Below are 14,158 nucleotides of genomic sequence, written 5' to 3'. Positions count from 1 at the left end.
AAGAAAGCTAGAACTGATGTGAGGATCCCCTTGGCAAATCTATAGAGGTTTTGTGAAGATTATAGAGAGAAGAGTTCAGCAATTCAGAAGGCAAGTGAATGTATTCATGTGTGAATAATTGGTATTATAATAGTTTGAGTTATAGAAACTCAGTTCTATAAAGCAGGATTCCTCTGACAATAGTATTTCTGTGCCTCTGGCACAAATACTGCCAAAAGACTGGGTATCAGTGGGTAGATTTCAGATGAGTAGTTTTAAAAGAAGTAATTGAAAAGGTATTAAGGTGTTAACTTGCAATTGTATATACTCTGTTAATTTTTTTAGCAGTTAACTCCCAGTTTTTCTGCTGTAAATAGCTATCCCATTCTGTTACTTACTGAAAACTTTGTGTCATGAATCGTACTGACTATAAAAAGTGTGGGATTCTGCTCTTGTTAGTTTACAGTCTTATATCAACATTAAGGTAGAGGAGAAGGGACTCCAGGTTAAGTTTATTCTTCTAGCAGCAATCCATTAATCAATCAGTTGCTGCCCATTAGCCCTTTAGTTTTGCATCAGTTTTACCCTGTGGTAGCTCCTTCCTTTTTGAATCATATTCAACTGTCTTGCAGGATTCAGAGATAAATTTTATTCATTCCTGCCTCATATGACAATTTCTCAGGTCCGTGTTATTCTCACAGTAGTGCCTTTTTCTTTCTAGTAAATATAAAGAGAATCAATCTAGATGGCCAAGAAGGCCAACAGCATCCTGGCTTGTGTCAGGAATAGTGTGGCCAGCAGGAGCAGGGAGGTGATTGTCCCCCTGTACTCGGCACTGGTGAGGCCACACCTGGAATACTGTGTCCAGTTTTGGGCCCCTCACTACAAGAAAGACATTGAGGTGCTGGAGCGTGTTCAGAGAAGGGCAACAAGGCTGGTGAAGGGTCTGGAGCACAGGTCTGGAGGAGCAGCTGAGGGAACTGGGGTTGTTTAGCCTGGAGAAGAGGAGGCTGAGGGGAGACCTTATTGCTCTCTACAGCTACCTGAAAGGAGGTTGTAGTGAGGTGGGGGTTGGTCTCTTGTCCCAAGTAGTTAGTGATAGGATGAGAGGCAATGGGCTCAAGCTGCGCCAGGGGAGGTTTAGGTTGGAAATTAGGAAAAATTTCTTCATGGAAAGGGTGGTCAAGCATTGGAAGAGGCTGCCCAGAGAGGTGGTGGAGTCCCCATCCCTGGAAATGTTCAAAAAAGAGGTAGATGTGGCACTTTGGGACATGGTTTAGTGGGCATGGTGGTGTTGGGTTGGTGGTTGGACTGATGATCTTAGAGATCCTTTCCAATCGTAATGATTCCTAGTTTTTACTTTCATTAACAATAATCCAGCCACCAAGCCAGGAAACATGAAATTGCTACTCTACCCTTAGTTGGTTTAGTGATGGACTTGGTAATGTTAGGTTAATGGTTGGAGTGGATGATCTTAAAGGTCTTTTCCAACCTAAACAATTCTGTGATTCTATGATTCTATGAAATCTGGTGCTGGCTTCTACGTTTGGTCCCATGGTTCCTTGCTGCATTAAACACTCCTCCTACTTGTACCACTCCCTTAGCTTTACTGGGGGAAGTGGGAAGGATAGAAAGACAGACTGGAGATGGTTTTTGCTTTTAAATGTTGTATTCCTTGCTCAACTTTTCGCTCTTCCATGAGGCTTGGCTATCTGTATAAAAGGAAAATCTGTGTAACGATGTTATGGGTGCTAAGGATCTGAAACCAAAATTTCTTCTCATATCCCAAGAGACATTCCTTTGCACAGAGCAATACAGCCTGGGTGAGAACAAAAAGGTGTCGTTTTCGTTGTGATCAGCAACATAAAAACTGGTGAATGGGCTCAAAGGTATATTAGGTAGGGGGCTAAGAATCTCACTGAGGTCATGAAAATGATGTGGACGGTTTTGTGTTAAATAAATTCAAATTAGAGATTTAGGTGGATTTATGAAAGCCTGAGGAGATAAGGCTTCAGTGGCTGGGATGGAAGGAGTTGAAAGCAGTAAGGCTTTTATTTGTATAACAGGGTAGGAAAGTTGATTCTTGTAAGTATAGGGACAAAAAGAATCAGGATTTAGAAGTGTTGGTCACCTGTTGGTTACAGGTCTGGGTGGCTCAGGTGATGATGGTACTGCCTTGAAAATAAGAGCTGGTAAGAGTCTGGGAGGAAAAAAAACTAGCATTAACTGAGTTCTATTGACTAAATGTGGGTGAAAACCCAAAGCAGCTAGATTATTGCTTTTGTCAGTACTAATACTATTAAATGTTAGGAGGGCATGTTCTGCAGTATCTGGCAATGAAATGCTGTTCTTTCCTAAATCTCAGGAGTTGGTTGGAGGTATCAATTTTTTTTAATGTTGTGACATAACACCAGTTTTATAATAATAGCAATGTTTCAACCAAAGCTCCGTTCTGTGTGCATACTTTGATGAGGTAGCTGAAAAATTTCCTGCATTTACTGGTTTTGATGGTGTAAACCTCAGAATTCCTTGGAGGACATCTTCTGTGGCACTTCTTGTGGTTGCTTTGTCCTAATTAAAAACAGCAATAAAAACCCAACATGCACAATATATGTTTGAATAGTATTGCATGAGAGAGTGAGTGAGCTGGACTTGCTGACTGTTATTTAAGAAGACTTGAAATTAAATGGGTAACACAAGGATTAATTCCATTTTACTTTGATGTGATTTCTCCCACACTTAGGAATTTTAGGAATGTACCTGTGTGTTTATGCAAATTATGGGTTCTCATCCCAGGTAGAGCTCACAGGGTAGGCAAAATGGATGCACTAGTAAAATGGGCATATTTAAAGTACAATTCATTGATATAATAAACATCAATATATTTGACATTATATCTGAATCCTACAGCAAAGTCTGCCTAAAAAGCCAAAATCACTGCACTTTTTAAAATTTCAACTTTCTTTTTAATTTATACACTTTAGGACATAATAAATTTCCTTTAAAAGACTTTTACTCCCCTTCTGTGTTTTATTTACCCGTCTTTGGAATTGACCTGAGGCTAAACCCATTGCCTAATAGGGGATTTTTTTTTGTCTGTAAGTTTACATGTCCCTGTTTAATTTCAGATTTGCTGCTTCTGTTATTAATGAAAATCTCTTGCACAATCTAAGGAAAGATTGCATGAGCTTCTGAAAAGTTATGTGAATAGGTTGTAGTTTGTCATCAATAAAACAGTGACACTGACTGTAGAAGCCGCTATCAAATCTACAAAATAGCTGGAGAAAGGGGATTTTTTTTTCCCCTCAAATCTTACAGTTCTCCATAAGGATTATTTGTAACAATAAATACACATTCCAAGTGAGACTGTGTTTATATTGCAATGTGATTGTATCTTTAGATAGCTTTAAAGCTAAAGGTTAAGATTTATTCCTAATATAGTGGTTAAACTACCTGCTTACATATGCCGCTCATGGGGAGGAAATTCTGAAGTACCACTGTGCTTCTCTGAGCTTCTGTGGATTAATGCTCAACACTTGCACCTATATAGTGCTTGTATCTTCAAAGCAAGATCTTTGTAACTCAGTGTGAGGTTGGCAGACACAGATCTAGGACTTAATACCCCATAAATCAAAGCAACCTACAAATACCAAGAACATTATAGAGGTGCTCAGCATAGGAGTCCCTTTTGAATTGGAAGAAAATTTGTCAATATCTGGTAACTATTGGCTGTGATGTTCAGTTATAATCACTTGGCTGCAACTTTAGCAATTTCAGAATAAAGTTCAGAAGAAGTTTCAGTTTTTCCCAATCTCTTCCTTAGTCTTCTGAGCTGTGTCTTGTTAGTGCTCTTGAAAAGGATGTTGGCAATAGTATTAGGCTTGAATGGTCTTCCTTTTGTATTTGCTGATCATATTGCAAATGTGGCCCAAAACCTCTTTTAGATTAGTGTTTTTATTGTATCTCACTGCAAATAGGTTAGTAAAAAAAATGCCCTTTTTGAAGAAAAGTTTATTATGTGATTTTTTTCAAAGGCACAAAAAGTACAAACAAGAAATAGGAAAAATGAAAAAGTAAGGATGCAGAAGTAATGAAAAAAGGATCACATGCCCATGTTGCTTCAAGTTGAGTTGCACAATGTGGAGGGAATGCGTTGGTGATGAGGGTAGTTTAAGGACCTGTGCGTCCCCTTCTGCTTACAGACTCATTGCATGAATGCAGATGTTTGAGGTCTTGCTGTAGACAGGGTTGCTAAATGGTCCAGGTCTAAAACAAAGATCCCCATTTTTTAAAACCACATTTTGTCAATGCAGTGAACTTGAGTACAGAGGTGGGAATGAATGGAAGACTGAGGAGATTTATCTGATTTAAACAGTGAAGATGTCTTTGAACTGACAATGGACATGCATTGAAATGAGTCATGCTGACTGGATATAGGGCAAAAACCCTTCTCACTGTTACGACAATTATGCATTGGTACAGGATGCCCATTAAGGTCATTTAGTCTGCATCCATGGAGATTTTCAATACATGGCTGGACAAAGCCCTGAGCAACCTGGTGTGCCCTCGTAGCTAACCCTATTTTGAGTAGCAGATTGGGCTAGAGACTTCCTGATGTCCCTTCCAACCTGAATTATTCTTTGAATCCATGGATTGCACTTCGGTTTGTTTTGTTGTATAATGATTTCAAATTGCTGAGGTTCTAAAAAGGAAAAATGAGAGTAACTGTCTTTGTGGAGTCTGCATCACCTAAATGAGAATGACTGACTGAGTTCTACAGCATTGCTTAGCTGTTTTCTTTTAGTGTTTTACCTACAAACGGGTATATATAAAATACGTTAAATAGGAAAGGCTAGCAAGTCTTTGTTTCCATAGTTTAGAGTAGGAATTGTGTACACAATTGAGTGTTCACTCCTTATACTTCTAAAAGTCCTTGGTATCTGTAATTTGCTCACATTGAAATCAACAGACAGCTTGCTTTTTCCTTGAAATGTGAACACATTTGATTGCCTCACACACTACAGCATATTCTGATATCCTAGTCTGTTACTACTGTGCATCTAAAAGTTTCTTTTTTTTATTATAATTCAGTTCGAATAAGGAGAAAATCAAGACGGCGCTCACAGTGGGGCAAAGGCATTATTAAGAAGAGGAAAGTCAATAATCTAAAGAAAGATGAAGATGATGCAAAGTTTGCTGATGATGAAAATCATGGAGAGGACAGTAAATTGCTGGAAAATGGAGAGCTAGAGATCAGCACTGACTGCATTGAGGAGAATGGGGAGGAAACAGGAGATCTCTCGATGACAAATGATGAGTCCTCTTGTGATATTATGGATATAGATGCAGAGCAGAGGCTTAACAATGGAACATCAGGAAAGGAAAACAATTTTGCATCCACGGAAGAAGAGAGCTCAAACGAATCTCTGTTAATAACCGACAGTGTTACCCTGAGTGCTGAAAAGGAATTAAGGAAGGACTCTACATCGAAAGCAGACTGCATGAATGGAGAGACATCTGTACACAACTCAGAGGGTATACCTCTTCCAGCATGTCATAATGGTAAAATGGAATCAGTTGATGCTGTTTCACCCTGTGACAGCAGTGATGGGTCTAGTAACAAGCAAAAATCTTCATCTGAAGATCAGCCAAGGGAGAAAACAGAAGCTTCCAGTGAAAGTCAAGGAGCTGATCTAGTGAAAGCTGAGTTACCACATTGCAGCAATAATGAAAAAACACTACAGAGCACAGACGTTGAAACTAAAGATGCTGAAGCAGATAAAGAAGGTACAGCTTGTTTTCAGTGTTTCTGTCCAAGTTAATATGTGTATATTTTTATTATAATATCTTATAACTATTATTATATGATAATATTTTATAAACTGCTGTCTATTTATTTGAAACTTTTAGTATGCTTACAACATTTAATTCCCCATAGATAAATTAGAAGTCCACCCTTGAGTTGTTCTAATGTTATCTTAGGCAAATAAATGTATCTCCATACTTAACACTATTTTGTTTATTTTTGTAGGCTTTGTGGAAAATATTGTAAATCCTGAGATAACATTTAAACAGTAATTAAAGATTTAAAAAATATTATCCATGCAGATAAATATATGATGTGTCTTTTGGTCTAGATGTTCTATCTGATCTATATTTTGATCTGTATGATATGTTTTGACTTGTTTTGTTAGATATTTGTGACAAAAATATCATTGTCATTGGATGAATGACCATAGAAATACAGAATGTATTCCTTTAAAAACATTTGCTTATAGTAAAAGTTAAAGCAGTTTAACTCATAGCAAAAGCCAGATAAGCCGTTGTTTATCTATTGGAGGAGGTATCTGGCTTTGGAGTTACAGTCAACACAGTAACAGTGCAGCAAAAAGATAAGAGAGGGAGAAGGGAAATCCTGGTGGTGCATAAAAGAAGGGGCCACGTCCTTTGAAGACAAGAGACATAGCTTCCTCAGGGAAGAGAAATAAAAGCCTTATGCATGATTGCCTTTTTAATTAACTTTTCAGAATTATCTAAAAGAATGAAATCTTTACTTCAAAAGTTAGTGCTGAGATTTTCAAAGTAAATGAGCTTTAATGAGAGATCTGAATTATGAGAATATCACTATATACATGTTGACTGTGTTTGTACATACATATTTTCTCTAAGGGTAAGGAGAATAGTAGAAGAAGGGTCCTAAGAATATCAGAAGAAGAGTATAATGTATGTTAAATTTCTAAATATAGTAGTTGAATTTTGTAGACGTTAAGGATGGTTATAATAACAAGAGGTCCTCAGAAAAAATGGCATTTTAAATAGTTGAGGAGAAGAACAGTGAATGAGTGTAGGGAGAGAATCAGGAGATGTAAAAATATTTTGTTCTCCAACAGGATTGGACAGCAGCTTTCATACAGAGGTGGAAGAAAACAGAAATGTGTCACAAAAGCATGAAGTTTCAGGAGTAGAGCAGATGTTAGAATTACCATGGTGATGAAGACATGGGATGCTTTGGAGAGAAAAAATGTATTTGATTCACTTAGGCAGAAAGATTTTGAGTGTTAGCTTAATATTTGGACTTCACTTAAAAGCAGTATAATTTGATGTTGCTAAGCAGAAATGATAGAATGGAAAAACTTTCAGTGACATTCAGTTTTCTGTTGGGACTTCGGAGTTCAGTTTTAAAGCTGACCGGTTTCCTGAGTGTTTTCTGAACTGTGGTTTTGTGCACCTATAAACATTCAGAATTCTTCAAAGCTGATGAATCCTGTGCAGTGCTACAATCATGCTTGCTTGGTTCAAAAAATCCCAACAAACCAAACAAGCAAAATCAAACCGAAGTGAAGAAACAAGCTGTTCATTTTGAGAGACTGACAGTGCTGGTAATTGTTTGTCAAATTACAGGTGTATTCAAAAGCAAGAAAACACGGAAAGTCGCTATGGAACAGTCAAAGCCCACAAGTTTGGAGCAGGTCCCAGAGGAACCATTGGATCCCTTACCGTCTGTAGTTGTTGACCATGACAGACTAAAGGTAATGGAACTGAAAAATGAGTTGAACTGTTAATGAAACTGTCCATGAAAAATGTTTCCTTCCTCTGTTATGAAGGAACATTTCCTTTATTTTTGACTACAAACAAATACTATGGCAGCAGTAACTTTTGGAGATGATTTGTTGATCAGTGTTTCTTGAATAAAAAGTTAATAAAATACTGAATCCTTACTGTCCCATCATTACTACCTTTACAAATCCAGTAATGGCACAGCAGTCCACTATTTTAATTGCAGTTTTTGCAGGTACTCTTATGTGATAATTGGACATGCCAGTTACTGAGGAACTGCTGGGTGCCTAGTAATTAGGAGTTAACATCCTCTTTTCCCTTCCCATGTACGTATACTTGGTGGAAAGAACTGTTAGTGGATTGGAAAACAAATTGGAATTTGTGCTGATATTTTGGTGTCACAGACTGGACCCCTGCTAGTTAATTTTCTTTCCATTTTTGTCTCTTTTTAAGCAAAGTTACAATAAAATCTGCTGTCTTCTGTTGTAGAAACTAGCTTGACCTACTCTGAAATTTAGATGCCACTTGCTGTGGAGTGGGAGATGATAATCTCTTTGGAAACAACAGAAGTGTTATGTGAGGAAAAATATTCTTGAAATTTACTATCTGCTGCTATGAAAAATACACACTTTTACGTTTTGTTTGTGAGGAGTTTTACATGTGTTGTCCCCACTTCTTTGATTGTGCCATTTTTCAACATTCGTGGATTTCCAAATGTGTTTCCATTTGGTGGTACTTAGAATTTCATGCCAATGCAAGTTCTTCAAAATGTCTGCTTTAGCTATCAAGGCAGTTCTTACGGTTTGGTTTGTCATAATTATTGACCAAGATGAAACAGGATGAAGTATGATTATTAAAAGCCCCATTAATCTTACCTTTCCTTGTTCCAACAGAAACTGCTTGATTTGGTGGTTAAGAAAAGTGACAACCTGACTGTTGACCAACTTGAGAGATTGTATTCACTCCTCAGTCAGTGCATCTACAGACATCGTAGAGACTATGACAAATCACAACTTACAGAGGTGATGTTGTACAGTTTCTTTTATTCTTTATCTCGATTTTGTGGGACTGGCTTTTCAAGAACTAAGTTAATCTATCAATTGGTGTACTACCAGGCAAAAGCTTTAAATAGACTTTGAGGAAGGTATCTATAAACAGAAGAAAGTTTAGGGTAATAATGACTTAAAAAACAGAGGTTCTTTCTAACAATACTTCCCTCAGAAAAGGATTAAGAATTTAACCTAAAAGAATGGAGGAAAAAGAGGAGAGAATACAGCAGCATGGAGAAGCACATGCTAGCAGAGTAAAAGTGGAGTAGAAGCAGTTTCCACATTTGTGGTACGAATAACAGTGGAGGTAGTGGCTACTTAATAGGCACATGAGCCAACGTTGCTGCAGTTGCCTTTACTTGCATTTGCGTAACTAGGCCAAAAAAAAAAATATGTACCTCTGCTCCATGCAGTTTGCTGATTGTGACTTTCATACAAGACCTTAAAAGTTTGCAGACTTTCTCTGAATTGGTAAGTATACCCTTGGGAACGTCCAATACAGCATGATGTAAGCTATTTGTCTGCTTTGCTGTCACCCTTTGCCTCTGAAGTGTTTGCCATCAAAGGCCTCCTGTCTACATCAACAGTAAGTCGGTCATTTCGCCATTGGTGTAGACTGATCATAACTCTGGACCTGAATTCCCTCCAGCGTCATTGTTTTAGCTGTAGAGGGGTTTGGATCAGCTTTGTGATTCAACTGATAACCAACCCTGCTGAAAAAAAGGACAACAGTTGCTAGTTTCCAGTTGGGTCACTGAACACTAACTATTTTTCTCCATGAATATTTCACAACAAAACCTGGAAAGGCCTTAGCATGGGATATTGTAGAGCTCCTGAAAAATACTTTTTAAACCATGTTCATGCTATTCCTCTGCCATCTCCACCTAAAAATATTTTGAAAGTCTGTGCCAAATGTGAGGTAGATTAAAAAGACATTTATCCAGCAGGAGTATATAGAGACTGATCTTTACTTTGATTCTCCACACTGTGCAGATACTTGTTTACAGCTGTGTGACCAGTAGCATAAGTGTGCAGTAAGACTTGAATTCATGCAGTATGCCATTGCAATGCTTTTTTAATACATATTGAGCACATTAATTATATAAGTGACCCTAATACACTTGGATTTTCTCATGGACTGTCATAGTGGAGTGCTTTTCTGCATTAATACTTCTTTAATTAGTTTCCTCTTTTACCATATTTTGCTAGCAGATAGCAGCTAATAAACAGAAGTGTCTATTTTCCTCTTAATTATTTTTTCAGATTTAAAATAAAAAAGCCCAGTCAATATGATGACGTAATGTAACTTTATTTCTGTCTCTGTATGTTTATGTGTAATCGATGCTCTGTGTCTCTTGCAGGAGATGGAAAGAACAGTTCATGTGTTTGAAACATTCCTGTGAACTCGTCAAGATGGGTGGGTTTATCCTCTCAAACTGCTCATGGGAGAGCAGTCCTCTGAGCCATTCAGTTTCCATTTGCACCAAGTATGTGCAGAGCCTTGGTCTTAAGTGCTCTCTCTTTTTCTTTCTGTTGAATTTGGTGCTATTGTCTCAGGTACCTGAAACCAACCAGCCTACAAGAACCAAACGGAACTTCATATAGTTGTATCTGATATAAATAAAGAATACAATGCCACAGCTTGGAGATTTTTGGTGCTACAGAAACTGTTCTCATTTCTGCTCTTGTTCACTCTACATGCATTATCTTTGGGGAAACTTCAGGCAAAGTGGAGACCAACACATACAGAGAACTGGAAAGAGCAGATCTAAGTTGAATATTTTTAAACAGGCGACCTTTTTTTAATTTTTTTTTTCCAATTTTTCTCTTCTCTGGGGTAATGGACAAAAAAATCTGTTCTAAAGAAGGCAAATGATGCATTGTGGTAGGAATCTTGAGTAACTGGATGTACAGTAATTTGAAGATGAGGCTCTCTAGAACTGCCTTTAATGTGCCTTTTAGTCAATTGAGAAAGATAAGGCTAATCAATTGGTTTGGATTATAGCAAATGGCAATGTTAGAAAGCTGTCTTCAGAATGAAGATCTCCAAAAGGATGATTTGTATTCTCTTCATTGGATGGCAACCAGTATTATGGTTCTATAATGCCTGTCTTACTCTACAGAACTAAACTAAGACACACTGAAAAAGCCACATACTTTACCAAAATGGTGAAATTACTTTTTCATTGATATATATTTGTTTTAGAAACAAGTTACACAGTGAAACTTTTCTGTGTTGCTAAAAATGAAGCATTTTCCCACCATCTCCTGTTTTCCATTTTGAGTTGTTTAAGAAAACCAAGTTTAATACTGGCAGGTTTCTTTCTGAAGTTCCGTGTTTGTAATATAGCTTGGACTGTGCAGTGCAGGTAAGAAGACACTATAGCTGGTCAAAGTCCTGGAGCCCAAGCTCACTTGAAAATAAAACTTAAACTAGGCTTCACAACTTGGTCCGTGCAAAGCACTGTTAGTGTGGGGGGATCGGAGGACAGCCTTTTGAATCGATCTGTTCGGACCGGAGTTCTCTGGGTCTGAATTGTGTAGTTCAAAACCTTTCCTTTCTGGCAACTGGAGAGGACAGTCAAGGCAGTTTCAAGAAAAACATGTTGTATCACAAGCTCAGTATTAAAACATTACCTGGGCTGATTTATTTCAAACCTATGTGGAAAGTGTTCTAGAGGAGTTGGCTGGTGTTACCGTCGTTAACCATTCATTGTGACTGTCCCTACATAGCTGCGGAAGTGTCTTTCCAGAAATATGCAACACAGTGTGACTAGTTTTTAAATAGAGAAAACAGTCTTGGACTACTGCGGAGATACTGAGCTACCTCAGCTTTTTGTATTTTAGTTACCAACAGTGTTTATGGAGGACTGTAATCACTCTGCTCCCATTTACAAACTGAAGCTAAGGTACTTGTCTCCACCTCTATGGCTAATAGTAGTATAGCGCTTCAGAGAAACAGAACATGGGCCTTGGGCTACTGCAGTAATCCAAAGTGCTTTGTATATTATGGTTAAACATAATTCTGTCTTAGATCTTTTTCTCCCCTGAATGCCACTGTTTTTCTTTAGAGCTAATGGCAGAAAAAGGTTTTAAGTGTTCGTGTACATCTAGTTACACCTTCTAAATGCAACCCATGCAGAAACACTGTATTTTTTAGGTGGGAAAGTGCGATTAAAAACAACAAAAACAAGCAGAAAACACATTTTAAATGAGATTCTTTGATCTCAGATTTGATTATGGGATTTTTTTCCATGTTTCATTTAGTATTTATTAGTATCATACCTGTTTGAGATATTTTTGTGTCTGGTACATTAACAGCATTTTGTATTTTGATGGAAATTGTTACAAACTTTAAGATTTGATTAAATAAAATGTAGCAGATTTTTTGTAGCAAGTTTCTGATAAAAGGGTTTTTTGCAAGTCTCAGGTTCTTGCTGCAGAATTTTTTAAAAATATTTATTCCAGTTTCACTTACTCGAAGTTTTTGTTCAAGTAACAGCAGCACTTGTGGAAGATAAAACTGCATACATTTTTAAGAAGATAATAAATTTATATGAATTAAAACAGTTGAGAATTTTAGTCACCAGTGAGTGTGAAAAGCAAGTTTAAGCTAATGCCTAGCATTAAAAATGGTTCTGAAAGGCCAGGTTCCTAAAGGAAAATTTTTACTGTCAGTTGTTGATTGGGAAAAATCGTTAAGAGGCAACTTTACTAATTGAGGAGCTGCCATGTTGTTTCAGAGAAAAGTAGCTGATATCAGATGTTCTAGTGGACAGCTTACCTAAAATGAGACACTTGCCTTCCTAGCCCAAATAACCACACTTCAGTTTTTGTTTTCCTTTACAGATGTCTGGTGGTTATAGAGTTAAAACAGCTGTTAATCTATCCATGTGGTCTAAACTTGTTTACTCTTTGTATGTTTTTAATTTTTTTGCCACATAGCACTGGCAAGAGTTTGTACAAATTGACCTCTCTTCCTTGTTTCTTGTTGTGAAAATTGCAAATAAACTCCTGTGTGAGTCCTTGTGCTGGGGTCAATGTGGCCAGCCAGAAGAAAGGAGGTTTCGCCGGGGGGCTGGTGGGGCTGTCTGGAGATACGAGTTGCTCTTGGGTGAAGTTGATGGCTATGGAGTTAATTGTATTTGCAAGCTTGACTCTCACCTGTGATTAATTTTTTTGTTTTGTTTTGTGTCCTCTGTATTGTTACTTTATTTCCTCATATGCCAATGTATTTATAGGATTAATGGTTTTTGTAATATCTTGTCTTCCTTTTTTTTTTTTTTTTAATTAAGTTGGTCGGTCAGCTCTGGTTTTACCTTCAGTCTCCTGAATGGCAGGTCCTGCAGCTGATAGTCATTTATTTTGTTTTTATTTTATTTTGTAATCACAACATAAGCTTGAATTTGGGCTTGTACTTGCATCTTTTGTATCTTGTACATTGGGTTATTTAGACATTGGGGAGTCCTGTTTGGTTTCATTAATGTGTGTCTACTTTGTGGATTAAGTAGACTTCCTTCATCAGCTATGGTATATTTTGGATTCTATAGTTTTATTCGGAACTGTGTTTAAATTGATGTTTTGCATTTTGACTTCATTTTACGTTAGTTTGAAGTAAGTTATTTAATTTTTTTGAATTTCTGGAAATTTTGAACATTTTACTGTAATTTGTAATATAACTGCTGTGAAATACTTGAATAAAGATGACAAGAAAACACAGCTTTAGCTCCTTCAAAAATGTATTTAAAAGAAATGCTGCGTAATAGCTGATATCAGTCTTTTTCTTATCAGACCTCCTTGATTTTGCAGTTCAGGTGTTTTACTCTGGGATCTTGCTGTTTAGTTGCTTAAGCCATAATTCTGCTTTCAGTGTTTGTCCATTAAAGAAAAAAAATTCTATTATTAATTTTGACTGACAAAGTGAAAGTAGTACTGTACACTGGTGAGCGAATAACATAGTCATTATGAAGTTATGCTCTGTGCTTAGAAAATGTTTTACGTTCAGTTGCAGGGTACCACCCAGGACTGCTTGTAGAACATCAGCATCCAAGTAATACCAGAGTTTCTCATTAGAGGTTTTTTAAAGAAACACTCTCTTTCCTCCTTGTTTATCGAAGTTGTTCTTTCTTCTTGTGTGGTTTTTGTTTTTGTTTTTTTTAAGAGAAACTTCTAATATCTAGGAATTCATTTAGTTCCCCCTGTCCCCCAGTAATTCGTGCATAGAAGAGCAAGCTGAAAGTGAAAGCTATGCAAGTGAAGAATCAGCCTACATCTTATTGGCAATTTATCTGGAGCTAACAAACTGCATGTGATGTATGTAATGTGGAACAGAGTATGAGAAGCTGTTCCGTAGATCTGTTAGAGCCTCCCTTGAGGTGTAGGACATACAACACACCAGCTCATTTCCTTTCTGCGTACCGTAAACTATAGGGCTCCTGGGCAAAAGACCAGTTGAGGAAGAGGGTAGTGGTCACTTATTTCACATCTGACTCCAATTCTGCTTCTATACGCAGCTTTGAAAGCACAATTAGATATTAAATAAAATACATAACTTATTAGATAAATGTAATAAG

At 37.2% G+C, this 14,158-nt stretch overlaps 1 protein-coding gene across 2 annotated transcripts in view; it reads left to right on the top strand.

Annotated features, from left to right (window-relative positions):
- ATAD2B (ATPase family AAA domain containing 2B) overlaps positions 1-12,867 on the top strand; it is a 78,441-nt gene extending 65,574 nt beyond the window's left edge. For both annotated transcript variants that reach the window (XM_075708132.1, XM_075708131.1), the window contains exons 25-28: positions 5,071-5,766; positions 7,381-7,508; positions 8,430-8,558; positions 9,947-12,867. In XM_075708132.1, coding sequence (XP_075564247.1) covers positions 5,071-5,766; positions 7,381-7,508; positions 8,430-8,558; positions 9,947-9,988 — 995 coding nt within the window. In that variant the 3' untranslated portion in view covers positions 9,989-12,867. The remainder of the gene's footprint in view (positions 1-5,070; positions 5,767-7,380; positions 7,509-8,429; positions 8,559-9,946) is intronic.
- Positions 12,868-14,158: the final 1,291 nt, after the last annotated feature.

This window comes from Pelecanus crispus, chromosome 3 (assembly GCF_030463565.1).
Source record: "Pelecanus crispus isolate bPelCri1 chromosome 3, bPelCri1.pri, whole genome shotgun sequence".
Lineage (NCBI taxonomy): Eukaryota > Metazoa > Chordata > Aves > Pelecaniformes > Pelecanidae > Pelecanus > Pelecanus crispus.
This window is presented reverse-complemented; position numbering and strand designations above follow the sequence as displayed.